This window comes from Phyllostomus discolor, chromosome 3 (genome assembly GCF_004126475.2).
Source record: "Phyllostomus discolor isolate MPI-MPIP mPhyDis1 chromosome 3, mPhyDis1.pri.v3, whole genome shotgun sequence".
Classification (NCBI taxonomy): domain Eukaryota; kingdom Metazoa; phylum Chordata; class Mammalia; order Chiroptera; family Phyllostomidae; genus Phyllostomus; species Phyllostomus discolor.
The window spans coordinates 183632292-183657939 of record NC_040905.2 but is presented as its reverse complement, the minus strand read 5'-3'; the positions used below and the strand labels follow the sequence as shown (position 1 = coordinate 183657939).

The window sequence follows — 25648 nt, the reverse complement described above, 5'->3', positions numbered from 1 at the left end:
TATTACCTTTGGACATTTAGGTCGTTTCCAGGTTTCTGTTGTTACAATGTCGTGCTGCACACCCTAGTCCGTATATTTTTGTCCACATATCTGTTTCTTTAGGATGCACTCCTAGAACTGGAATTGCTAGGTCATAAGAGTAGACACAGTTAAAGACTTCTCATACACACTGACAAAATGGTACTGCCAATTTACGTTCCAGGGCTACTGCCAATTTTTCAAAAGAACTAAATAAGGAAAATCTGATGCATATTATCTTTGATTAAACAGCACAGACTGATGAACTGCATGCTTTTGCCTTTGGCCATAATTAAGCAATTCTGAACCACCGTGTTAGTTATTGACACCTGCTGACCAGAAGCTAATTGGCTGTCAGATTTTGGAACAAGAAAACGAGTAACTTAAAACCTGTAAACTTTTGTCTGAGCAGGGCAGGGTGCGGGGAGAGAGAAGGGCGAAACATTTCAGAGCTGTGACCCATGAGGGTTCCTAGTTTTAAAGGAGCATTGGGAATGACTGAACCCCAGCGTCTGCCATGGGCCCTTGTGTCCATTAAGTACTGCAAGTGTTGCCTCTTTCCCACTTCTACAGAGGGGGTACGGAGGCCCTGCCAGTGTCTGCACCCTGACGCCCCCTGACTCAAAGTCCAGACTGCTGCCTCAACTTAGTGCCACTCAGAAGAGGGCCACCCACTTGCCCCACCCAGCACTATCCCGGAGGGCGTCACGCACCTACTGCGCTGCCCCGGTGGTGGGGCGGAGCGGTGGCGCAGACCGGTCCGGGTTTCGCAGGCTGCCGCGCATGCTCCGTCCTGCACTCAGCCTCCCGGCCCCTGGAGGCGCGCTCTTTTACGCTGCCCCGCCCCGGAGCTGTTAGGATTTGAATCTCCGGCGGGCTGAGTCGGGAAATGTCTACCGGTCAGCTAGGCATGGAGAACCCTGTCCTCAGGGCTCGGTGCCCGGTGCAAGAGCAGCGTGCCCGTTGGGAGCGGAAACGCGCCTGCACCGCCCGGGAGCTGCTGGAGACCGAGCGGCGCTACCAGGAACAGCTGGGGCTGGTGGCCACGGTGCGGGTCCCGCACGCTCTGTCGTATGGGGCGAGGACCCCAGGGTGTGGGAGGGTCTCTGCGAGGTCGGAGATCCCAAGTCCAGGATCGGAGAGGGTGGTCTTGCCCTGTCCACCCGCATTTAGGGGCTGGGGAGACTTTTACAGATTTCTACTACGCTTTGGCGTTTGCCTCCGCCTGCAGACTAGATAACGGTGTTCTCTCCTTCCCTAGTACTTCGTGGGGATTCTGAGAGCCAAGGGCACCCTGCGACCACCAGAGCGCCAGGCCTTGTTTGGGCCGTGGGAGCTCATTTACAGCGCCAGCCAGTGAGTGGAAGGAGCTTGAGGAGCGGGAATGAGGGAGTGTCCTGGCTTCGGAGTTGGAGAGACCCAGGTTCATATTCCGAGCCTGCTAATGACCTCACCTGTGGTCTTGGCCCCGTGCCCCGTTCTCCATCTGTAAAATGAAATAACAGCACTACCTCTAGGGCAGGGTTATAAGAATTAAATGTAGTGCTTGAGCAGTTCTTCCGCAGCTCTTTTATTGTCCTCACCCACGCAGAGAGCTGCTTCCTTACCTGGAAGGCGGGCACTGGGGACAGGGGCTGGAGGGCTTCTGTCCACACCTGGACCTGTACACCCAGTTTGCTGCCAATGCAGAGAAGTCCCGGACCACCCTGCAGGTAACCTGAAGATGACCTCAAATCCTTCCCCTCCTCCTCTCTTGCCCTGTACATTTGCTGTTCATCTGGAGACCTAAACTTCATTCCTACTGATCCTGCATTTAGAGAACCCTTGGGTGTCCTGTTCTGTGCTAAGTCTCTGCAGGGAGATAGGGGTTCTCTTAGGAGCACACAGATTACTGAGGGTTGGGGATGTGTACACAGGTGAATACAATGTAAGGCGTGGCTTCTCTGCTGCCAACCCTTTCCCCCTCATTCCAGGAACAACTAAAGAAAAGCAAACGTTTCCGGAGGTTTGTGAGGCTTCAGGAAGGCCGCCCTGAGTTTGGGGGCCTTCGGCTCCAGGACCTGCTCCCCCTGCCTCTGCAGAGGCTCCAGCAGTGAGTGAACTCATCCTGATTTAGCCAATGTCTCTTTCCTGAATCTGTATGACGGACAGCTGCCCTGCCCCAATGCCTCTCTCCTGGGACGAATTGCTCCCAAAATCCTTTTTGCAAGAGTAGTAAGTGTGACCCCACTGGAGTACCTGGAATCTGCAGCCTCAGGCCCTTCGCTGGGACTGTAGTGGAACTCTACTTTGAAGTGAGGGGGCCTGTAATAGGGCTAGTGACAGGGTGTTTGGAAGAGTTTGCTGAGAGGAGAGGCTGTCCTAGCTTAGAATTCCTGGAGTCTGCCCTTGACTCATCAATGTGGGATGGGAAAGGGCCATGTGGCGTGAGCCCAGGTTTTGAGAGGATACAATAGCCAGAACAGATCTTCCCTGGCTTTGCAAAGCAACTATACGTAGGGGGTTGTGTGTGTGTCAGGCACAGGGAATTCTGCACAGCTCTACTTCCCCTCACAGACGTCCAGATGTCTGCTTCTAGGTATGAAAATCTTGTTGTTGCTTTGGCTGAGAACACAAGTCCCAACAGCCCTGACCACCAACAGCTCACACGTATGTTCTTACTCTGCCAAAACTCAGGCAGAAGGCTGCCTTTCTTATACCCCTTTCTGGCTGCGATCGCCAACAATGTCTGCTCTGGTCCTATCCTCCTTCAACATGTACATGGTATCCCCATGTTTCTGCCTACTCGTCAAGAAGTTGGGTCGTGGTCCCCTTGGGTATAGCCTGTCTTTCACCACTGCCAGTCCCAGAGTCAAAGGGGTGCTGGAAATGGGGCTGGGGATGTCACTCCAGGGGCTGCTCGGCTGATATCTGAGACCTCCCAGAGAGTCCACACCATTGGTCAGAAACAGAAGAATGACCAGCACCTCCGGCGTGTTCAGGCTCTTCTCAGTGGACGCCAGGCAAAGGGGCTTATCTCAGGTAGTCTGCGTACTTCCCTCTCGTCTCCCCTTTTCTTACCCACCCCGCTGCCTCAATACTTCTGGCACATACCCCTGTTTTCTCAGCCTCCCTTTCCTTCTACTCCTGTGGAGCATGGTCCTGGAGCTACATCAGAATGACAGCTCTCCTGTCCCTCAGGTCGCTGGTTCCTGCGCCAGGGCTGGCTGTTAGTGGTGCCACCCAGTGGGAAACCTCGGCCCCGAATGTTCTTCCTCTTCTCCGACGTGCTTCTCATGGCCAAGCCTCGTCCCGCATTGCACCTGCTGCAGCCCGGCACCTTCGTTTGCCGGGCCCTCTACCCCATGGCCCAGTGTCAGCTCCACAAGGTCTTCGGCCACTCGGGAGGCCCTTGTGGCGGACTGCTCAGTGTAAGTAATGAGGCGGGAGTCCCAGGGAAGGTAGGAGAGGCCTCAGACACCTACACACCCTTTTATCTCTTTGACCTGGGCCCCTTTCATAGGAAATGAGGCATCCACATTGAGAGAGGACAACTGGGTTTTGGGGTTCATACCTAGTTCTTACTTCCATCCTAAATTACCCGCGTGGGAGCAGCAAGGCCTTCAGCTTTAGCCTGGATCTTTCTGAGCCATGCACTGAGAGGTAGTCTCTTCCTAGCTGTCCTTTCCCCACGAGACGCTACTGCTTATGTCCACCGACCAGGAGGAGCTGGTGCACTGGTACCGCAGCCTGACTCTGGCCATCAGGTAAGCTGTGTCCTTCCTCAGTAAGAGTGTTGTGATGGGGTCCAGGAGCTGGAGATGAGCAGTTCTGATCCTGTCTCACGTCCTCCATCTGTCTGGGACACCACTGCCCCCGCTCCTTTCCCCTTCTCCTGTGGGTGATTTTGTCTGATTAGAGTGCTCATCCCAATGCCTGAACTGACTGTTTTCTTTCCACAGCAGCCAGAAGAACTAGAAGAATCTTACAAATTCCAGAACCCAGGATACTTCAGGGATAAGTCAGGGTCAGGAGTACAAAACTAAACACAGAACCCTTCATGGTTTGAGAACGGTCATTTTGTGTTTGCCTGGAACCGAGTTATTTGACCAGATCTTAAGAATCAAGAAACCAAGTCTGACCGAACTGAACCTGTGCCAAACCAGCCCCTCCAGCACAGACGAGGGGATTGGGGGCTGATAAGCTTGGTGCCCTGTCTATGGCTAGTCGTTTGTCAAGGTTGCGGCTTTGCAAATGTGGCTATTTTTATAGTTTTATTTTCCTACTGGATTGAAGTAAAGCTTTTTTGTTGCTGTTTTTCTGGAAAGGCCTTTCTCAGTTATGTGATATGAGAAAAGGGATTTCTGTGCCCTGAAGGCTGGCATGACAGTGGCCTCATGAATCCAAGGAAAAGAACTGGAGCTCCCTCTGTCTTAGCTCTCACACTGGAAGGCAGCCTCTTTTTGTCCTAATAAGGGAAGCTTTTCTAGAAGGGCCAGTTGTTCTGAGGCACCTAGTATGGGTGTGTGTGTGACCAGCTGGAATGGAACAAGCACACAGGAGCATCCAATCACAAGAAAAGACTTTGTTTTACTGAACCGTCAGCCACTGCCCCTCCTTCCCAGAGGGGGCTGTGACTGGGGCCCCTTGCTGCAGCCTTGCTGCGTCTCCTCCTCAGCCCCTGCTCCACTCCCCAAGGAGTAGTAGCCAGGTTCCTTGTCTCTGTGCTCCAGTTTAGGCGCTCTTCCCAGGCCTGACTGTCACCAACCTCCTCTTCTTCCTCCTTCACACAGAAGTCCTCAGGAAAGGGTATGGTGGCCTCTGTGAGGGGAAGATCCGGCATGTTCCAGTTTCAGAGACTTTGTCTCTACCGCCACCCCACTCACCCGAGCCTGTTACCTGATTCTGGATCCTCCACACCCTTGTTTGGCTTGTTCTTTTGTAGCAGCTGATGGATGGTTTGTAACTTCATATTCAGAAGCTCCTGCTGTGCTCCAGCCAGGGTAGTCACACTGCAGAGATGCCCGCTCAGAGGCCGTCCAATCTACTTATCTATGTCCCTGCTTTGCACCTGCCACACATTGCTCTCCTTACCTCTCAAAAAGGGGGTCCAGCTGGGCCATCAGATTGTTCAGGTGTTGCTCTGTCTGGGCCAGCTGTTGTATCAACTGGACCAGCTGCTGCTCTGGAGGTAAGGGAGAAAAGGAGAGCAATGGTTGCCTACCTTCTGCTGCCCTCCAGTTCCCCATCAAGCACAGACTTCGGCAGCACCCACCTGACTGCACTGATTCCTTCTCGCCTGCCTCCTCTTGGAGGACTGCAGCCTTATCTTTCCCCTGCTGTAGAAGAAGGAAAGAGCCATACTGCAGCCACAAGGTTCCCCATCACTTCAGTCTCCAAGCCAGTAAGAGGAGGAGAAGGATAATCTGAAGTACAGAAAACTACTGGATTTTTACCTGACAGAATCACAATCACATCTAATCCAGCTCCTCACCCAGAACCTGAAGCAACCTGTCAGTACGTCCTCACACATGGTCAGTCTACTGTAACACCTCCAGGAAAAGAGCAGCTCCCTCCAGTTCGATAAAGCTCTGGTTGTTTGTTTATATACAAAACCAGTAATTGTCCTTCATGTATCTTTACATTGTGCTGATTAGAGCCTTTCAAAATCAAGTCTTCAACATGAGAGCCCCTCAGAAAATTAAAAACAATGGTCATTCTGCCCGCCCCACCCCTTCCCCACATCTTCTCTGGTTTAATATCACTGATCTTTTTCAGTCAGTGTTCATTTGAGTTTTCTCTGGTTGCTTTACTGAGTTTCTGCTCTTAAAGCAGTTCCCTGAAGAGAATAAAATTCTCCAGGAGTGTTCTGACCAGAAGATAAAGCAAAATATTTTGTTCTCAGCATTTATTTGGGAAATGAGTTGCCACATCACACAAATGAACTTTATTAGCCAAAGAAACTGCTGTTATGTTTCTTTCAGACTATGCTTGGTCCAAGAATAGAATTTCTCTCCTAGTTAAATTTCGTTAAATTCAGTCCTTTATCCTAGCTTGCCAAGTCTATTGGGGATCATGCTCAGCTATCCCAGTTTTACATTATCTCCAAATTGGTTCAGCCCTCTTTCCCAGTGCAACTGAATGACAGGGCCAGGGCTGAAGATACAGCCCTTGGTAGGTACCATTTTCCGTTTAACAGTTTTAATCCACCAAAATGTGCTGTCAGTTCATATTTCAGGGCCTCCTTCCTAAGAACATGAGCCTGCTTGGTACCTTGTGTACAGTAATCAACCTCTTGTGCCAGGTCGTTATCTCACCAGGCACCCGACTTTTATATTTATGGACACTGGCTGGGTTCAAATCCAAATTCCACCAGTTACTAGCTCTTAGTGACCTTCAGCAAGTGACAATCTGTTCATTGGCTTGTTAGGAGGGCTATATGTGATGTTCATTATTTACAATTTGCCCCGCGCCCTTCACATCCATTACCTCGCTGGAAGCTCAAAATAACCCCATCCTGTTGCAAGGAACTACTGTACATTTTATAGACTGGCCGGAAGACATCCCCTGTTCTTGGTACCATAATGCCCCCGTGGGAAATTGAGACCCTGGGCATCCACACACCTCGTCTTCCCGCACCTGCAAACACTTGTACAGCACAAAAGCCACGACAGCCGCGGTGTACAGCGCCCCCACAGGCAACGCCCTGGCCTGGGCCCGTTCGTGTTGGCCCTTGGGCGGTGGCCGCCGCCGGGGTTCCGTGGCCATAGGCCCGATCTGGGAGGGGTCCCCTGCGGAGGAGGGCAGAGGAGGGTCAATAGAGCTGCGACCTGGGACCCGTGGGCAGTCCCAGCCTCCCTCCAGCAGCCCTCATTGGTACCTGGGTATGCCCGGAAGTCAGGGCTGGAGCGGTCTCCGAGGACCGCGGGCAGCGCAGACACAAGTAAAAGCCCCAGCACAGTACCGAGCGAGAGGGCGCTCGCCATCGCAGGCGACGGAGTAAGAGTCCCGGGGCTGCAGGAGTCGGCTGAGTGCCCCAGTGCGCCTGCGCACGCGCACTGGCCACCCCCTTCGCGGTCCCCAGAAAGACACGCCCACCTCAGCGTGTGGGCGGGCCATATATTATTTGCATATGGCCATTGGCCCAGCTTTACGAAATTAGTTTACTTCTTATTTCTTATTCTATATTAGCTGGAGTGCCTCTAGAAGTCTTAGGAGATTTTCTAGGAAGTAACTTTTATTTCTCAAACCACCAACGTTCTCACCCTAAACAAAATATAAGTTTCCTGATGGATCTATAAATAGCAGTGTTACGACATTGGTCTCACAGCCCGTGCTGAAGGCCTGTTTCCTAGGCTACAACCGGAGGACTGAGTTCCTTATTTGCGCCTAGGGGAAAGTCCCCGGACCCCCGGCAGAGAGTGCCACGTGCGCACGCACGTAGACCCTCCCTGCTTCTCACTGTTATACCCGCCAAGAAGCCTTCTCGCTCCGGCGGGGTAGCTGAGCGGAGTGTGGCAGGGAGTGTCGTCCGTCAGCTGTTAATAGTTACACAGGCAGTGCGCCCTGTACGCACCAACCACACGGGGCTCATTCTCAGTGCGGCTGTATTTTATGGAGCAGGAGACCACAGTTATGTTATGTCCTAATTCTCTTTGTGTTGATTGTAGGAATTAGTGATTTCCGTTGCCATTCCCTCTTTTCGCATAGTTACCGTCTACACAACCTTCAGATCTGAGCTCGTGTGTTCCGTTTATTCAGAATCGTTAATTTCTTGTTGATTCATTAATATAGATATTGTACTTTCTTCAAGCCGCCATTATGTCAATTATATCTCAATAAAGCTGGAAAAAAATCCATTTTTAACTCATTATAAGTTCATTAGTACCCTGACTGGGTGCTCAGTTGGTTGGAGCATCATCCTGATACACCAAGGTTGCACGTTTGATCCCCAATCAGGGCACATATGAGAATCATCCAATGAATGTATAAGTGGAACAACAAATCAATGTTTCTCCCTCTCCCCCTTCCTCTCTCTCTCTAAAATCAATAAATAATTTTTAAAAAGTCAATTAGTTAATTACCACTAGACTGTAAATGCCATGGAAGTGGAAACCATATATCTTTTCCATTACTGTTTTATTCCTATAGCCTAGCACAGCACCTGGTTCCGGCAAGCATTCAGTGAACCCTTGTCGGATGAAATAAATGTTTTCAAAATGACCCAACAGGTAAATATAATTAAGCTTTGTTTTAAAATGAGGAAACTCAGATTCAGGAAGGTTGTGTTGTTAATCAGGTAAGAGGCAAGGTGAAGACTGCAACCTTTCTCTGTCTCTGTATCATCCATTTCACATCACCCAACCCCCAGGCCTTCCCTCTTTTTACCTTCCGAGACTTCTCCAGGCAGACCAGTACTCTCCCTCTGCTCCACACTGTCTTTCCTAACTGTCTGGGATATGCTGGGTGGTCTTCCTAATTAAGGCCAAGAGCTCTTTGAGGAAAGAAACCATTTCCCACTCACATTTGTGTCTCCAGAGCTTGGCACATAAGCAAGCAATTGGTACATGTGTATTAAATGAATAAAGTACTTGTGTGTTAAAGAAATGAATGAAATACAGTGTATCTTCTTGTCTTTCCAGAAAGGAAAGGAAAGGGGAACCTTACGGAGAGACCTGCACCTAGGGTAGCTGCCCCTAGCTGACTGCCCAGAGGCAGCCTGGGTTGCAGAGCAGTGTGGTTCAAACCTTGGCTGCAAGCCAGTCAGTGTGGGCAATGGAAATAAGTGGTTTGGGCCAGATATAATATGATAAATGGCCCCCAGCTGATGTTGCCTTTAGGAAATCTGGGGTATTCTGATCTTTCCTTCTTCCTTCCTTCCTTCCTTTCTTTCTTTTTTTTTAAAAAAAAATCAAATTGGAATTTTTAAAAATTGGAAATCTCTCAGTTTTTAAATATTGACAAGGGATACTTAGCGTATTTGACAGCTGAGTGAATCATTTTAAAAAATTCTCCTGTAGGATAAAATTATTTTCAGTGATAATTAGGAAATGAAACAAATAATAAGGCCAAAAAAGAAACTAACAAGAAGCATCAGAAATTCAAGGGGTTAAGCCCTGACTAGTGTGGTTCAGTTGGTTGGGTGACATCCTGCAAAGCAAAAGGTTGCTGGTTCGATCCTTAGTCAGGGCATGTGCCTGGGTTTGGGATTCATTCCCTGGACCAAAAGGATGTTTGACAAAGATTCATAAAAATTTCACTTCACAATAAATTCCACAAATGACATAAGTAATTCAAGTTCAATGTCCTTGACTTTACAATCATTGTGCTATCATTGTTTATTACAAACCTATGAGTTAAATGCAGGAATACGTACTATCACAGGAGATGGAGACAGAAATTGTACAAAGGGAACTTGAAACCTCCAAACTGTTAAGAGCTAATTCTAGATGTAAACACACATAGATGAATCTGTTGATGTTGGGGGCCAATTGTCTAACTAACTGGGAGTTCTCCAGATCAATTGCCATGTAGATTACAATGTTTCTTAAAGGATAAGTAATATAAATGTTCTAGTTTGAAGCTTGTATATTATTAAAGCTCATAAGTAACTGCAACAATTTAGAACTTGATCTATAAAGGATTTTTCAGAGAGGAGTACTTGATAACTGACATTTTAAAAAATATTTTTCAAGATTTCATTTATTTTTAGAGAGAGGGGAAAGGAGAGAGGGAGAGAAGGATCTATGTGTAAGACACATATTGATTGGTTGATTCTCACAAGGCCCCCTCCTGGAGCCCCGGCCTGCACCCCAGGCATGTGCCCTGACTGGGAATCAAACCAGTGGCCCTTTGGTTCGCAGCCCAGCACTCAATCCACTGAACCACACCAGCCAGGGCTATAACTCACATTTTTTAGAATTGCTAGAACATGGTGATAATAAAAAGGAGGCTGATTTTTAGTTGGTTTTGTTTTAAAACTTTCTACAGGTGATACCTTTTTATTGCCTGCAGTGGGAGGATCGGGACCTCTCCCACCTTCTCCATCCTTGGCACACTGCTGCAATGATTTTAAATTTCTAAAAACCATCACATAGGCCAGACAAAACATATCTCTGACCTCTGGTGTAAGGGTTAAATTTGGAACTTAAATTCCCTCTTTCCACACGAAGAGCCTCTCGCTCACTGGGCTGTCTCTGGGCAGGGCAGGTGCTCCGCTCTCGAAGTGAACGAGTGCAGAGCCAGGGCTCACTTTCCCAGCGTAGGACAGGGGCAGGGGTTTCTTCAGTTCTGAAACTTTTGAGATTGTTAGTTCTTAGGGGAGTTTGGGTGAAGTGGGCTGGGAGGGGAATCCAGCTTTCCCTACAGCAGTAATAGTAACAATGGCAATGGTCATCCTAACACATTCACCTTGGATCCGCCTTAGCGGGTGGTGAGCTGGTACAAACCAGGAGACCTCCCTAGCTCCTTCCACTTTCTAGCATGCTTATCGAGAACACATTCTCTCTCATGAGACCCAAGAGTGGGAGAGAAAAGTCAGGCATCCTGTGGTGTATGTGTATCTCTAAGATAAAGCCTGGTTTCCTTGTCTTGTGGGTCCTGCCTCATGCCACTTCTGCCTCACGCGGAGTCTTCATGGGCTCCCCTACACAGTGGCACAGGCCTGCCTCTCTCTTCTCTGGCCAAAGGGGGTACAGGGCTGAAGGGGAGGGGGCAGGAGGTAGGGGGAGTGCGGAAGCTCAGGAGCTGCTGGGTGGCGCAGGTGCAGGCACTGGGTGGTGTCTGTTCTTTCACTCATCCTTCCCCTCCCCCTTCCTCCCCGGAAACCAGCGACTTTGCCATCAGCAGTATTGGGGATGATGAGCTATGGGGGCCAGGCCCAGGGAGGGGTGGGAGTAAGGGGGGGCTGCTGCAGCTGTCAGGCCATAAGCCAGGCTTACACCTAGACTCAGGGCAAGGTGCCTGCAGACTTGGTTCCCGAGACAGCAGTCATGAGCATATGTAACAACTCCACGCTACCACTGGCATACGGTAAGCTGGGCGGGGCAGGGGCAAGGGCCAGGGGAGGGGTCATGTGGCCCCCATGTCCCCTCTGTTGGGATCTGGAGGGTGGGGCTGGGCAGTAACCCCCCCCCCCCACTCTCACGTCCACAGGAATTCCCTCCTTTTACGAGGCCTGGGGATTGTGGGCCCTCTTAGGGGCTGTGACGCTGCTGCTTCTCATCTCACTGGCTGTACACTTGTCCCGATGGACTAGTGGCCGGAGCAGGAGCCATCCAAGAGAGGGACAGTGAGTGGGGGGAAACAGAAATGGTATAACTGAAGTTTTCTCCTTACCAAGAATCCCCCATTAACCTCCTAAACTTTGCGTTACAGTTCTGGAGGGCCTGTGGAAGAGGTTCCCCTCTATGGGAACTTACATTATCTGAAGACAGGTAGGAAGATGGCAGGGGGAGGGGTGCAGAGGTCAGGTCCTGGGTGGGTGGGATGAAGGGCTGCAAGAGGAAGAAGAAGAAGTGACCAGATTCCTGTTACCTGTCCCAGGACGGCTATCTCAAGAACCAGGGCCGGACCAGCAAGCTCCAACACCGGGAGGCCCCACCAGGGTGAGTTAGTTGTGGTTGAGTAAGACGGGAGGGAAGGAAGGGGGTGCTTTCTCAAGGGTCCAGTGAATTCCTAACAGCCTTGCATCTCCAGGCTGCAGGGGAGGCGATGTGCTATACCAGCCTGCAGCTGCGGCCTCCTCAGGGCCGGGCCCCGAGCCCTGGAACTCCCATCAAGTACTCAGAGGTGGTGCTGGACTCTGAGACAAAGCCCCAGACCTCAGGCCCCGAGCCGGAGCTCTACGCCTCGGTGTGTGCCCAGACCCGCAGAGGCCGGGCTTCCTTCCCAGACCAGGCCTACGCCAACAGCCAGACTGCACCCAGCTGAGACGGAGGGCCGGCGCAGTGAGGCACGCAACTCTGCAGCCTCCTCTGTTGCAGGGGTAACTGCTGCCTTGTCCAGGGCACAACTATTTCCCCCAAATACCCCCAAAGACAGTCAGCCATTGCCTAGTCACCGGAGGTGATGTTCCCCACACCTCTTACCTGACCTGTGAGGGAGATATCTCAGGGGAAAAGCAGGCCCCCAGTTTCTTGCGGATGGAGAAAGCAGAGGCAGCAGCCCACTCCCCACCTCTTTTTGCTATAGATTCTTCTCAGCCCCCAAACTCCCAGGTTCTCACTTCCTCCTCCTTCGGGAGTTTGGCCAGATCCTCCCTACTACTGCATCTTTCTTACAGCATACCCCTGACACCTCCGTGTCTCCTCCAACACAGGCAGCGGGCAGTGGGGGAGGGGGGAGGAGCCTGAGAGGACCTGGGTGGGTATACCCCTGGGGGGGCCACAAGCTGGAGGGGGCCTGGAACCAGCAACCGGAGGAACCCGAGCCTGGCTTCTGATTTGAGAGCGGTGGCAGGAGAGTAGCAGTCTCTATTCTGCTGCCTCTTTGTGTCCCCAAGTTTTAAAATAAAATTTCTCCAGAAGTCTTTGGATTTTACCTAGTGGACTACAGACCTGCAAGAGACCCCACGTGGTGGGAGTGTGAGCTTTGCTGTCTGCACAGAGCACTGCCCACTGTCTCCGGGAGGGCAGGGCTGGGTGCTGGGAGTGGAGGCCAGAGCCCAGCTCTTCGGATGCTGGTGCTGCTGCTAGGAAGTCCCCAGAATTTACACTCACAGCCGTCCCACTCCCGTCGCCTGCAGTCTGCAAGCTCACCAGCCACTGACCTACTCTCCCCACGGACTCTGCAACTGTGCAGCACCCTCCACAGCCTGTGGTCTAGGCCTCTTCCCATAGGGAGATGCAGGTCCCGTTTGCCAGACCTGAGGTTTGAGGGGCAGAAGAAAGGAGAAGCTGAGGTTTTTACTTTCAAAGTTCTCAGAACCATGTGCCTGAGACTTGCCTGCTGGTCCCAATAAAAAGGGGGACGTTTTCTGCGTGTGCACACGCACACACGCACATACACACTAATTGGGGGTTTCCGACCTGTGACCCACAGGCTGCATGCACCTCAGGATGGCTATAAATGTGGCCCAACACAAAACCGTAAATTTACTTAAAACATTATGAGATTTTGTGATTACATGTTGCAATGTATGTAATGTGTGGCCCAAGACAACTCTTCTTCCAGTGTGGCCCTCAGGCGCCAAAAGGTTGGACGCCCTTGCAACCCAAATGCCTTGGGGGTCCTGGACCTGAGGACCCCAACCTGCGCCTCCCCTGAAGAGGCCTTGGCCGCCGTTAAGGGAAGGCAGCTGGGACTGTGTAGGAGGGAAGATGGCTTTGGGGGCGGGGACCGGATGTGGGGAACCACTGACAAGCGGGATGTGGGGTTCTGAAGGCTGCTGTGCTGCAGACCGCACAACGTGGCTGCTGTGGCCCGGGGAACTGAGACCTTGATCCTGGGGGTGGGGCGGGGGTTGGGGTTCCGCCGTCCCACTTGTGACCCGCCAGCAATCGCGGCCGAGGCTTCAGACGACCCCACTCAGATCCACTCACCCTGCGGGACTCTGCGCCACCCGCGGCCTTGGCCCGTTCAGGACCAAGCCCCAAGCGCCCCCGCGTGGCGTGACGCGGCCTCACCGCCGCCTCTGAGCAGGCTTAATGCTGCCCTGTCCGCCCCATACTGGGAGATGAAGTCTCCTGGCTTGCGGGGGTGGGATTGGGGGCGGGGGCCTAGAGTGCGGAGCTGGGTATGATTTGAACTTTGTTTTCCTTCGTCTGAGAAGCCTGGATCCTCTGCCTTTTCTCTTCCCTTCTTTCTTCCCTTCTTACCTTGTCTATCAGTGAGGCTCTTGCCCTAACCTAGGCCTTCGCGACTTAACGCCAGGTCAAACTGACCCCTATGTCTTGGGAAGAAGTAAGCTGGAGCAGCCGGATGCACTTCAAACACCTTCTGAGGGTCCCCTTGCCACATCTCTCCAGCCGGCTTTGTCTCACCTTGCCAAATACCTGGGAGTTCTCTCCCTTTCCACAGCTCCAGGTGCTTCCCTTAGTGGCCTCCCTCGCCTCACCGGTGTTTTATTCCAGCCAGAAGGAGGGCTCTGTCCCAAGCAAACTGCTGGGAGCAGGTCCTTAGCAGAAGCCACTCGGGCTCTTTGGGGTCCCACCTTCCCTCCTCTTCCTGAGATCCCAGCTGGGAGGGTAGGGATAAGCCCAAGACCCAAAGAAGAAGTATCTTTGGGATGGTCAAATGTTCAATGATAGGGAGTTCTTAATGAATTGTGGGTGGGGAGGGGTCTCAAAAGCTATCCCAAGCCATCCAACCAAAGCCCCTCCACCTTTGGCCTTACTCTGTCCTCTGTGGAGATGAGTCTAAACTTTCAAGCTGGTTTTGGCTACAAGAAGGGTAGCAGGGCTGGGACATGGAGCAAGACCGAGTCTTAATGACTTCATTTGGAAGCCCAGAGCCAGATCTGCTTCCTGAACTTTTCATTTATGTAAGCTAATACATTCCTTTATTGCTTAAGTCAGTCTAAGATTTTCATTCTCTTGCAACTTGAAGTTCTGACTTCCTAATAATAGCTTCTGCTTTTAAGTCCTTTGGAGTTTATTACTTTATCTGCCAATAACGCCGAGACTACTCAGAGCAAGGGGATTCTGTGCATGCAGCAGCCTTATGAAGACCTCCCTTTCCACACCCTCTGATACCTGTCGGGGGCAGGTGCAGAACTTCAAGTGAGCTCTGCTGAGCTCTTGGCAGAGAACTTGAAGACAAATTTCTGGAGAAGAGCCTCAGAGCCAAGAGCAAGGCAGCAGGTCCCAAAGCAGCCTGCTTCCCAGGAACAATGGATGGCTTTGCTGGGTCTCCACCACACCCCCAAAAAACTAACTGGGAGGACTGAATCTCTCGGCCCTGGAGGCTGGGACACCAGAGGGCAGGGAGACCTGCAGGTGGAGACAGGTAAATCTCTGGAAAAGGTGTGAAGCTCAAACACAAAAGATTAACCTGAACTAGAAATTATGGTATCAGAACTAAAACTTTCCATAGATAAATGAAAGGAGAAGATGTCACGGCTAAAACCCCAAAATAGGTCTAGAAAATTAAAGACGAAATATCTCAAAATGTAACAAAAATACAGAGACACAAGTCATGTCAGTTAAAGACGGGCAATTGGAACGGTCCCAGGAGCCTGTGATTTCTCTTGAGTTCCCAGAGAACAAGGAACAGGAAAGGAGAAGTCATAATTCAACAACAGATTAAATGTCCCTAAGCAAAATTTTCCCAAGCTCTACAGAAATGGGAAATCTTAGCACATTTTCAGGCAGCAAGTTAGTTCTTGCTTTTTATCTGGTACCCTGGAAATTAAAAGATGGTAAAACTGAATGTGAGTTACTGACAGAAAAGGCCTGTACCCCAGACCCAGCCAAGGAGGAAAGATATTAAAGATTTGCAAAAATCATCAAGTATCTCATCTGAGAAATACTTTTAAGACTCTAGTGAAACAACAAATGAGTCAAAACAGAGACCTCGAGATAGGGGAAGATGAAGAGGAAAGAAAGCAGTGGGGAGCAACGAACCATGATCTACTTTTTTCTATATATTTATAGTTCTATATATTTATAACATGTGATATGAATGCTAAATAAGGACCCTTGGAACAGATGGAACACAACGAAAGGGAAACTCTAATAAGTATTAAATTATCTCAATAAAACTCTGGAATCAGCTGGTGGGTCCAAGGGGAACGTAAGTGTTCCAGAATCAAAGATAGGGAGAGTGGGAGAGGTGGGGTTAAGGGCAGTGAAAGCAATCTAAAGACCACATGTATTAGGGTGGGGAGAAAGGTGAAGATAGGTCAAGTATGATGAAAATAGTTGTTGTTCCATGAAACTGTCATGTGTGTCTATTTAAGAGAACAGGGCCAGGGACCGCTAACTATTAACAGAATGGCAAACTCCAAATTGACAAGGGGGAGAATGGGATGAATAGATGCTCATTCAGTCCAGCAAAGAAAAAGAAGATCTCGCAACAGTGTGGAGAAATCTAAAACCAAGTAAGATGGAAATAATCAAATATATCACTCATCACAGTAAACGTGAGTGGCCTGAGTAATTCCATTAAATTTTGTTATATTTCGTCAGATTTTGTTATAAATCAAATTCTGGTCCATAGTACTTCAAAGAAACACACTTAAAGCAAAGTAATAAAGAAAGAGTCAAAATACAGATGTGGGGGATGTATACCAGTCAAACAGAAAGCAGCGATAATACGGATATCCAACCAGGGCAGTGAGTTACAGGCTGAAAGTGGTGTGAGGGTTGGCTGGAAGGAGGTAGGAGGGACTTTAGGGGTGCCGGGAGTTGTTGGTATCTCGATTGTGGTGGTGGTTAGATGACTGAATGTCTTTGTCAAAACTCATAGGACTGTCTACTTAAACTTGATAAGATTTACTGCATGTAAATTACAATAAAGGAAAGCTGGTTTTAAAAAGAACAAGCTGATCATGTTCACAGAATTTAGGCGCTGAATGAAAAAACAATGTAATACCAGGAACCCTCTCAATGACACTACTTATATCCCCGAAATGCCACAAAGATAGCAAGTTGAAAAAAAAAGGCAGTACTTATTTTAATAAATCATCAAAAGAACAAGAAAAGAAACCAAAAGTAATCAGGATATAACAAAAACGGACATGAACACTATGGAACACAAATGAAAATATTAAAGAGCAGGTGGAAAAAATGTTCTTAAAAGGGCTAATAGAGTAAACTTCGTGCAAGCCCAAATAAGGGGAAAAAAGAATGAAAAACAGACAAGATAAAAAAACCAGACAAGATTAGTTATAAGAAAGAAAATATCATTACAGATGGGGGAGAGAAAGAATTATAAAAAAGTGCGATTTAAAATTTCTCATCAACTAATTTGAAAATTTAGAGGAAATGGATACCTTTTAGGAAAAACAGAAATTACCAAATTTGACCTAAGAGAAATAGGAAAGCTTGAAGAGTTCAACTTATCCTAGAAAAGACTAGAATAGAAATATGATTAAAAGTCTACTTTTTGAAAGGACTGCATTCGAATGGCACCACAGCAGGTTTAACCTAACCTTACGTAATAATAACTTTTATGCCATTTAAGCTAGTTAAGAATATAGGAAAGCTCCCATACTTAATATAAGGAGCCAGCACACCATTCCTAATAAAAACTCCTTAAACGGGGAAACTGCTTATATGTAATGATGACATTTTACTAAAACCTAACAGTACATATTGTTTTCAGTGGTAAAACACTAAAAAAAACCTAAATTAAAATAAAAATGTAGACAGATCCCTGAGTGATGTGGCTCCTGGTCAGGGCGCATGCCTGGGCTGTGGCTTCCGTCCCTGGCTGGGGCCATATAGGAGAGGCAACCCACTGATGTTTCTCTCTCACACTGAAGTTTCTCACCCTCTCTTTCTAGCTCTGTCCCCCTCTCTCTAAAAATGAATAAATAAAATGTTTTTAAAAATTTCGACACAGATGCCTATCACCCTTATTATTTAAATGTATCTTGGAAGTTTTACCAAATGCAATAAGAAAATAAATTGTTATGATCATTTGAAAAATTTATAATACTATTTTTGCTGATATGATTGTACTCTCAGAAAATTCGAAAGATGATAGTAAAAAATCTCTAGTGAAAAAGTCTAGTAAAAAGTATAATTTGGAAAGTTGATTGGTTATAAGATAAATATAACAAACATAAACTGTTTTTTCCTACTCTAACAATAAGCATCTCAAATTGAAAATCAGAAAAATATTCCATTTACAGTTACAGGATTATAAAGTCTTAGGAACACAACAATTATAGTCAGCATGATGTCATACACAATTGTAAGCACTTTGTATTAATTCAATCAATCCTTGAAATCCTATCTGTTGAGACAGATTACTATTCTTTTAAAAAATATTTTATTTATTTATCTTTAGACAGAGGGAAAGGGAGGGAGAAAGAGAAGGAGAGAAACATCAATGTGTGGTTGCCTCGCAGGCACCCCCCCACTGGGGACCAGGCCCACAACCCAGGCATGTGCCCTGACTGGGAATCAAACCGGTGGCCCTTTGGTTCAAAAGCCAGCACTCAGTCCACTGAGCCACACCAGCCAGGAAACTATTATTATTCTTATTTTATGGAAGAGAACACAGGAACAGAAAGATTAAGTGATTTACCCCAGATCACTAGCTGGTAATGTGTTAAGAGTTGGGATTGGAACCCTGGCAGTTTGGCATTGAGACTATCCTTGTAATCACTATATTATACTATGTAAAAAATTTTTAAATTGAGATATAGCCCTGGCTGGTGTAGCCCAGTGGACTGAGTATGGGCTTGTGAACCAAAGAGTCACTGGTTTGATTCCCAGTCACAGCACAAGCCTGGGTTGCAGGCAAGGCCCCCAGTTGGGGGCATGCGAGAGGCAACCACACAATGAAGTTTCTCTCCCTCTCTTTCTCCTTCCCTCCCCGTCTCTCTAAAAATAAATAAATAAATAAATAAATGGCATATAATATTATACTCATTTCAGGTGTACAATATGATTCAACATTTTTATGTATTACAAAATGATCACCATGGTAAGTCTAGTTAACATCCATCACCACACACATAGTTACACATTTTTTTTCTTGTGATGAGAACTTTTAAGATCTACTCTTTTAGCAATATTCAAATATATAGTACAGTGCCCTGGCTGGTGTAGCTCAGTGGGTTGAGCATGGGTCTGGACACTAAAGGGTCACTGGTTCGATTCCCAGCCAGAGCACATGCCTGGCTTGCGGGCCAGGTCCCCAGTTGGAGGTATGTGAGTGGCAACCATACATCGATGTTTCTTTCTCCTTCCCTTCCCCTCTCTCTAAAAAATAAAAAAAAAAAACAACTTAAAAAATCCCAAATGTACAGCATTAGCAACTATAGTCACCATGTTGTACATTACATGTCTATGACTTACTCACTTTATAAGTTTTATAGTATGTAAATTTAATCAAGAAGCACACAGTACTCATGCAAAGTTACACAATATTATTAAAAGACATAAAACTAGACTGGGACAAACAGAAAATCAACCATTTCCTTGGATGGGAAGATAAAATATAAAAAATTCAATTCTTCAAAAACTAAAGTATATATCAGTTAAAATAATTCCAATTAACATCTGAAAAAATAGTCAAGAAAAAATATTTTAAGAGAAAAAAATAGATAAATTTGCCTTTCCAAATATGAGAACATACAATAAGGCCAGGCCGTGAAATCAGTAGGTAGAGGGGAAAAAGCTGATCAGTGGAATAAATCAGGAATCCAAAACTAGGTACTTGTATAGACGAGAACACGGCAATTCAACTCACTGGGAAAAGGAAGGCTAGTGTAACAAATGGTCCTGGAACAATGGGTGTCCTAAGCACCTACTCTGTGCTAGGACTGTGCAGTAGTAGGGCTTGCATTCCAGTGGAGCAGTGCAGCCTGCTGGGTAACAGCAGTTTCTCTTGCAGGACATTCACACCGTCAAACCTGGAGGCTGTGTGAGACTGACTCAGGCACCAGAATGGGTTCTGCCTTATCCCCACTCCCCCACTTTCCATCTGCCTTCCCTTCTTGACTCCCTGCCCTGCGGACTCCAAGCTACAGCATCAGAAGCAGATAGCAGCCTTTCAGATTGTTTAAGCAGCTCTTCCAATTGCATAATTGTGTAAGAGCAATCCCCCTGTAACAAATCTCTCCATTGAAAAGAGACTGTGTGTGTATGTATATGTGTATGCATGCCCTAATGGCCTGCTCCTCTGGCCCAGCCCTTTATTATTGAGATATAATTGATATACAACACTGTGTAAGTTTGAGCTGTACAATGTGTTGATTTGATACATTTATTATATACTGCAGTATGATTACCACAATAGAGCTAATACCTCTATGACGTGACCTACTTATCATTTCTTTTATGTGGCAAGAACAGCTTGACTGAGCCTTGACTGACACTAGATGGAGGATATACAAATAATCATTGTCATCCTTTCAACTTTCCTTTAGGCTTGAAATGTTTCAAAATAACATTGTTGGGGGAGAAAAATACATACAAAGGATCTAATAGCAATAGAAGAACAAATCCAACCGGCTAACAAACATGAACATACGTTCAAATTCAGTCAGGGACATGCCATTGAATGCAATAATGACATAGCCCTTTACATTGGAGGTGGAGAACTGGGGCTCGAAGCCGTGGGAGAACTCTGAGTGCCAGTGTATCACGTGCCCTCAGAACCCCTTAACCCCCTCCCTCCCAGGGTTGAGGAATTGGTGTGTTTATACCAGTTCTCAGTGGTTGAGAGCTGCTCTGGGGGAGGCACTTTTGGTGACTATATGTTGGGGTCCAGCCAGTTGCCAAAGAAAAGCTGCAGGCCAAGGAGCCGGCAGTTGGACATCTGATGTGTGCCAATTGGCAAGGCCTGAGGGGACAGGGATGGCGGTGGGGGGGGGGGGGGGCGGGTCCGCCTGTACTGCTCAGACCCACTCAGGTCCCTCATCGAGTTCAGGCTGTTACTGCCTCTTTAAGGCCACAATTTCTTATAAGAGTGGGAGGAGGGAGAAGAGGAACAAAAACTTACGTACAAGGAGGGTTAGTGGGACAAGCTGCAGGCCCTACTGCTGTGGTTGGTCCACTGAGATTCTTCATTTTCTTCCTCTACCATCCCCACCAGAGCAATGCTGGTCTAGGTCTCCCGCCTGTGGGTAACCCAGACTTGCATTTCCCGCGCCCTCATTACTGGGCCCTTTTCAGGCTGTGGGGGCTGCAGTTGCCCATCTGTGGATCGTGTATGACGGGGCATGGAGCGCCGAGAGGCACCCATGGACCCCCGGCACGCAGCTACGTCCAGCCTGCTTTCATTATGCAGAGCAGCACTAGCTCCTCAGGGTAATCAGGGTCAGCGCCCCTGGCCAGGGTGGTCACTCCACTCCGAGCACGTGAGGCAGGAGGAGCCAGGGCAACTGCTGAGTGCAGACGACTCTACTCTGCGGACAGATGTGGACTCTCCGCAACCTTTCAACTTCTGCTCCCATTGCGAATGGAGTGGTCATTTCCATACTCTCCCATTTAAACTGCCGAGACTGAAAATTTGATAATCCCCAATTTCCAGGCCAGGCCACCCACCCCACAGGACACCAACTTGAGTCATTTACCCAATCAGCTGAGGTCAGAGGGGCTGGGGGCCACAAAATAGAGTTTTGGAGGTCTGGGGCTGCATTAGTAGGGGTCTGCTCCCCTTAAAGGGCTGTAGGTGTGGCTGGCACAATGTGTGACGTATTTAGTAAAGGTGTTGTATTCCTAAGGGACAGCCTTTTGTCACAAGCCCTCCCAGTGACGTTGTTAGTTCATAGTCAACTTACAGCCTATGGAACCCAGTTTCCTAATTTGTACAGTAAGTGGGTTGGGCTCCAAAATGCTTGATGACTGCCTCTCCCCTCAAACTTCTGTACATAAACTCTCCACCCCACGTTTCTGTTTATTTTTGAACCCAAAATTTCATTTATTTAAAAAGACTTTATTTATTTATTTTTAGACAGAGGGGAAGGGAGGGATAAAGAGAGGGAGAGAAACATCAATGTGTGGCCGCCTCTCATGTGTGTGGTCCCCACTGGGGACCTGGCCCGCAACCCAGGCATGTGCCCTGGTCAGGTATCAAACTGGTGACCTCCTGGTTTGCAGGCCAGTGCTCGATCCACTGAGCCACACCAGCCAGGCCCAAACTTTCATTGCAATAAATGCTAGCTATTATTATTTGCCTTTCGGAACCATCATTTTTGCCCTGCCTCAATGTCTGAATCTTGTATCCCTTTCGGTTGTTTCCTTCTTCTTCTTTTTTTTTTAAATAGCTTTGTGCCATCAGCATCTATGAATGTGCTTTTGGTGTCACCACTCAAGACAGGACCAAAGAGAAGCTTGGGGCAAGCCACTGGAGACCCTCCTACTGGCACTCTGGCGTCCGTGATCAAAGGGATGCGAATCTCCTTCGCAGTGCTAGGAGATGCTCCGGGTTCTCCGTCTTGACTCTGAAGCTACTGAGAGACTTTTAATGAAGCTTTTGCCAAAATCCACACCTACTGTATCTCCAGCAATCACATCCTTGACTTATGTCAGATATTGTTGAGACAATCCCATATTTTAGATAGAAATTTGTGACTTGCCCAAAGTCATATACTGTGGCCAGGGCTGGCTTCTTTATCCATAATATCATGTTCTTCCCATCGTACTTCTACAGATCAGGAAATGCATCTACTGCTGCTATAATAAATTACTACACATTTAGTGACCATAGGAACACAGAAGCTTCTCACGTCCCACCCAGTCCTGTGGGTGAGAAGTCTGACACAGGCCTCACTGGGTGCCGTGGTGTCAGGTGTCAGCAGGGCTTTCTGGAGGCTTGAGGGGAAAATCTGTTTCCTTGCCTTTTCCAGTTTCTGCAGGCTGCCTGCATTCCTTGGCTCCTGGTTCCTTCCTCGACCTTCAAATCCAGCAACTTGGGTGGAGTCCTTCTCAAGCCGAATCTCTCTGCCCCTTCTTCCAAGGCCAAAGCTCTTTCTTCCCGTGGTCCCAAAAGCTTCTTCCTCTCAAGGAGACGCCTGTGATTAGACTCGGCCTGCCAGGATAAGGGAGGCCACTCTCTCCACCTAAAGGTTCTTCATGTAACCAAATTCACTTTTTGTCAGGTGAAGTAGCATATTCACTAGTTCTGGGGACTGGGGTGCGAACATTTTGGGGAGGCCATTATTCCGCCTACCACGCCCGATCTGTAGACTCAGGCCTCCTGGGACCAGTGGGCTCAGGTAATAAAAACAGATGTGGCCTAGCTTTCGGGGTATGGGGAGACCTCCTGGACTTCCTGCTGTTGGCTGCACTTCACCAGTTTACCCAGATGACTCCCTGAACCCAGCAAATTCTGTTTTTTAAAAAATGAAATTTACTTATTGATTTGAGAGAGACAGAGAGAGAGAGAAACATCGATTGGTTATTCCACTTATTCATGCATTTATTGGTTGATTCTTGCAGGTGCCCTGACTGGTTATGGAACCTACAACCTTGGTGTATCAGGACACAATACCCAACTGAGCTACCTGGCCAGGGCTAACACAGCAAATTCTTTCCTCGGATGTCCTCACAGCTGGGCGCCCCCCTCCTGTCACTGTAGCCACCCATTCCCTGGGACAAGCAGCAGAGGTCGGGGAAGGCGAGAAATGGGCTTTGGTATTTGTTTTCTAGGGTCACAGGTGACACTACTGTCCTGGAGAAGCTGTATAGCACTGGCCCTTCAGCTCCCTGAGGGCCTTTTTTTTTTTATTGCTTGTAGAGACAGAGAGAGAGAAAAAAACACTGATGTGAGAGAGCAACGTCGACTGGTTGCCTCCCATATGTGGCAGGACCTGAGATCAAACCCACAACCTAGGCATGTGCCCTGACCAGGAACTGAACCCATAACCTGTTGGTTACAGGATGACACTCTGACCAACTGAGCCACACTGGCCAGGGCACCCCTCCATTCTTAATAGGCCCAGGGGTTCCTGACACGTGGGCAGATGAGGTGCAGCTCAAAGTGACAGGCACTGTTTCTGATGCCCAGTTTTGAAAGGTAATGAGTGTCAATATTGCACAGACCCCACCTGACACATGCGGGGAAGGAGAAAGATCCCGTTGCCATCCCTGTCTACAAAAGAAGGCCACAAGACAGTCTAGGGTGGAAGGGAATGCAGACGGTCGTAAGGAGACGTATAACCATCACCAAAAGAGCTAAAGAGGAGGGGGAAATGGGCCAAGCCTGCCTAAGACGGCCAAGCCACCGTGGTCATGCAGCTTGGCAAACCCCAGGTCCACTGGGCACCCTCCCTCCTGAAGCCTCTCCAAGGGCCAAGCTGGTTGATTCTTTTTTGAGCACACACTGGAAGCTCGACTTTGGCATTTTACCTGGGGCATCCAACCCATGTCCACTTGCATTTGGTTCTGAACACTGGGATATTATCTCCAGTTTAACCTATTCCTGTAGTTGATTTATACACACGCTGCCCCTGCCCCTGCCCGCCGCAGGCACGAGCACCCTGGCCGCCCCCTCCCGCCCCTGCTGCCAGCTGCACTACACTCCCACTCAAGTCTCACAGGCCTCTGAGGCCCCCAGGGAGTCGCCAGCACACGCAGGTCTCTTATCTGACTGGGTGCCTGGGGGAGGGGACTGGGTTGTTGGAAAGTTTAATCAAGCAGGGACAGTTAACAGCTGCAGGGGACACCTTAGGAAACAGTGAACCATAAAAAAGGAAGTATTTGTAGAACCTGTCCCCCTGATCTTTTAAGACTTTTCTGAAAATGACCAGTCACTCCCTGCCATGGAGAAAAATACCAGCTACCACAGACACCCTTCAGCCCACAGAATCCTTCGTGCTCACTCCCCGGGGCAGTCTTGGAGGCTCACCTGGCACAGACTTCCCTAAGGGGCCACGAAGACCGGGGTTGTGGGCGGTGCCCGCCCACACACACACACACACACACACCCTACACCTGCCTCTCCCGGAGGCATCCTCAGGTGACAAATGTGCACTTCTGCCCCCGTGGGCGCTCTGTCTGGGCCAGGCTGGGTGCTGTTAGGCAGAAGTCTCCACAGACCCACAGTCCATCACAGGGCTCCTCCACACACCACTAATTAGCATGCGGTGAGGCCCTCTTTTTCTCCTCCTCCCTGTTCCTCCCTGCAGCTGCAGGGCTGTGTTTCTGAGGGGGCGGATGTCACCCATTAGGGGTGGTTTTTCCTACCCCGTCGTCCTGCCCCAGCCTCTTCCCACCCGCAGAAGGAGGCCCCTGTGGGGTTACATTCCAGGTCACATCCTGGTAAGAGAGTCAGGGGGCACCTGTGACCGAGGCTCAGCAGCCACCTTCTTCCTCCCGTTTCCCTCTCCTCCATCAGCAAGGCCCTCATCATTGATAAGGGCCTCTCAGCCCCTGGTCTCCCCCCCACCCCCCCGCCCCGGCTCCCCGTGAGCACCCTTTTTTTTCCTTGGGGCTGGGTGTAAAGGGACAATATGGGGAACTTCTTACCAGTAAAGAAAGAAATAAACCAAAACCAAACAAGGAAAGTACCAAAACCTCAGCTGCTCCAGAGTCTCCATGGCCAGCACTCAGTCCCTGCTTCATTGTTTTGCCTGCCTCCTGTTGTCTAAGAGGCTGCAGGCTTTCCCCATCTGTCTGCAATGCCTTCGCCTGCCTGCTCCCTGACCACTCCCTCCCCCACAAGGGGACGTGAGCAGTCGGTGCTGCAGGTTTTCCAGAGGTGCACAGGTTGGGGTTGCCTTCATCCTCACCCCTAATCCAGGCCTATTCCAGAGCCTCTGCTTCCTGGGACTCAGCTTGCTGGATCCAGCTCAGATGCTGGGACACAGGAGATGCCATGAGTCCAGCAGGGGGCAGGATAGGAACCGGAAGGGGTTGACTGGCCACAGTGACGAGTAGGGGGGGCAACAAGGGTAGAAGCGGCCAGGGAAAGTCTGTGAAGAGGAGGCTGGGGGTGTTTACCTAGGAGACACAGTGTGGTCCCAGCTTCTCTGCTTCCTACAAAGGCTGCGGTTCCCAGGAAGGGCTTTGGAGTGCAACTTCCTATGTGT

General features: G+C 48.9%; 3 protein-coding genes across 4 annotated transcripts; 2 read left to right on the top strand and 1 right to left on the bottom strand.

Moving 5' to 3' along the window:
* The first annotated feature begins 509 nt into the window (after window positions 1–509).
* Window positions 510–4324, top strand: ARHGEF39 (Rho guanine nucleotide exchange factor 39). The gene is made up of 9 exons (XM_028504388.2): window positions 510–1066; window positions 1280–1374; window positions 1610–1730; window positions 1992–2110; window positions 2597–2667; window positions 2911–3039; window positions 3199–3428; window positions 3676–3764; window positions 3960–4324. The coding sequence occupies exons 1-9, from the start codon at window positions 908–910 to the stop codon at window positions 3973–3975; spliced, it is 1029 nt and encodes a 342-aa protein (XP_028360189.1). The 5' UTR covers window positions 510–907; the 3' UTR covers window positions 3976–4324.
* Window positions 4325–4562: 238 nt separating this feature from the next.
* CCDC107 (coiled-coil domain containing 107) lies at window positions 4563–7059 on the bottom strand. 2 transcript variants are annotated; one of them, XM_036021902.1, is made up of 6 exons: window positions 6878–7059; window positions 6637–6788; window positions 5273–5336; window positions 5092–5182; window positions 4897–5009; window positions 4563–4818 (listed from the first exon to the last, which is right to left on the bottom strand). In XM_036021902.1, exons 1-6 carry the CDS (start codon window positions 6981–6983, stop codon window positions 4568–4570), a joined length of 777 nt encoding a protein of 258 aa, XP_035877795.1. In that variant the 5' UTR covers window positions 6984–7059; the 3' UTR covers window positions 4563–4567. The 2 variants fall into 2 exon arrangements, with proteins under 2 accessions (XP_035877795.1, XP_028377249.1); XM_028521448.2 differs by having other exon boundaries at window positions 5273–5333.
* A 3509-nt stretch (window positions 7060–10568) lies between these two features.
* Window positions 10569–12019, top strand: SIT1 (signaling threshold regulating transmembrane adaptor 1). Its single transcript, XM_028504403.2, has 5 exons — window positions 10569–11028; window positions 11152–11287; window positions 11374–11432; window positions 11542–11603; window positions 11695–12019. Exons 1-5 carry the CDS (start codon window positions 10989–10991, stop codon window positions 11926–11928), a joined length of 531 nt encoding a protein of 176 aa, XP_028360204.1. The 5' UTR covers window positions 10569–10988; the 3' UTR covers window positions 11929–12019.
* The last annotated feature ends 13629 nt before the right edge of the window (window positions 12020–25648 follow it).

Excerpts from the sequence above, each read along its gene's own strand:
- ARHGEF39 (XM_028504388.2), top strand. The coding sequence starts at position 908 with ATGTCTACCGGTCAGCTAGGCATGGAGAACCCTGTCCTCAGGGCTCGG. Across the intron at positions 2,668-2,910 it reads TGACCACCAACAGCTCACAC|GGGCTGCTCGGCTGATATCT; the intron begins GTATGTTCTTAC and ends ATGTCACTCCAG. Across the intron at positions 3,429-3,675 it reads CTTGTGGCGGACTGCTCAGT|CTGTCCTTTCCCCACGAGAC; the intron begins GTAAGTAATGAG and ends GTCTCTTCCTAG.
- CCDC107 (XM_036021902.1), bottom strand. The coding sequence starts at position 6,983 with ATGGCGAGCGCCCTCTCGCTCGGTACTGTGCTGGGGCTTTTACTTGTG. Across the intron at positions 5,337-6,636 it reads TGCTGTACAAGTGTTTGCAG|CAGGGGAAAGATAAGGCTGC; the intron begins GTGCGGGAAGAC and ends CTTCTTCTACAG. Across the intron at positions 5,010-5,091 it reads CTGGACCCCCTTTTTGAGAG|TGTGACTACCCTGGCTGGAG; the intron begins GTAAGGAGAGCA and ends GCATCTCTGCAG.
- SIT1 (XM_028504403.2), top strand. The coding sequence starts at position 10,989 with ATGAGCATATGTAACAACTCCACGCTACCACTGGCATACG. Across the intron at positions 11,288-11,373 it reads AGCCATCCAAGAGAGGGACA|TTCTGGAGGGCCTGTGGAAG; the intron begins GTGAGTGGGGGG and ends TTTGCGTTACAG. Across the intron at positions 11,433-11,541 it reads CTTACATTATCTGAAGACAG|GACGGCTATCTCAAGAACCA; the intron begins GTAGGAAGATGG and ends TACCTGTCCCAG.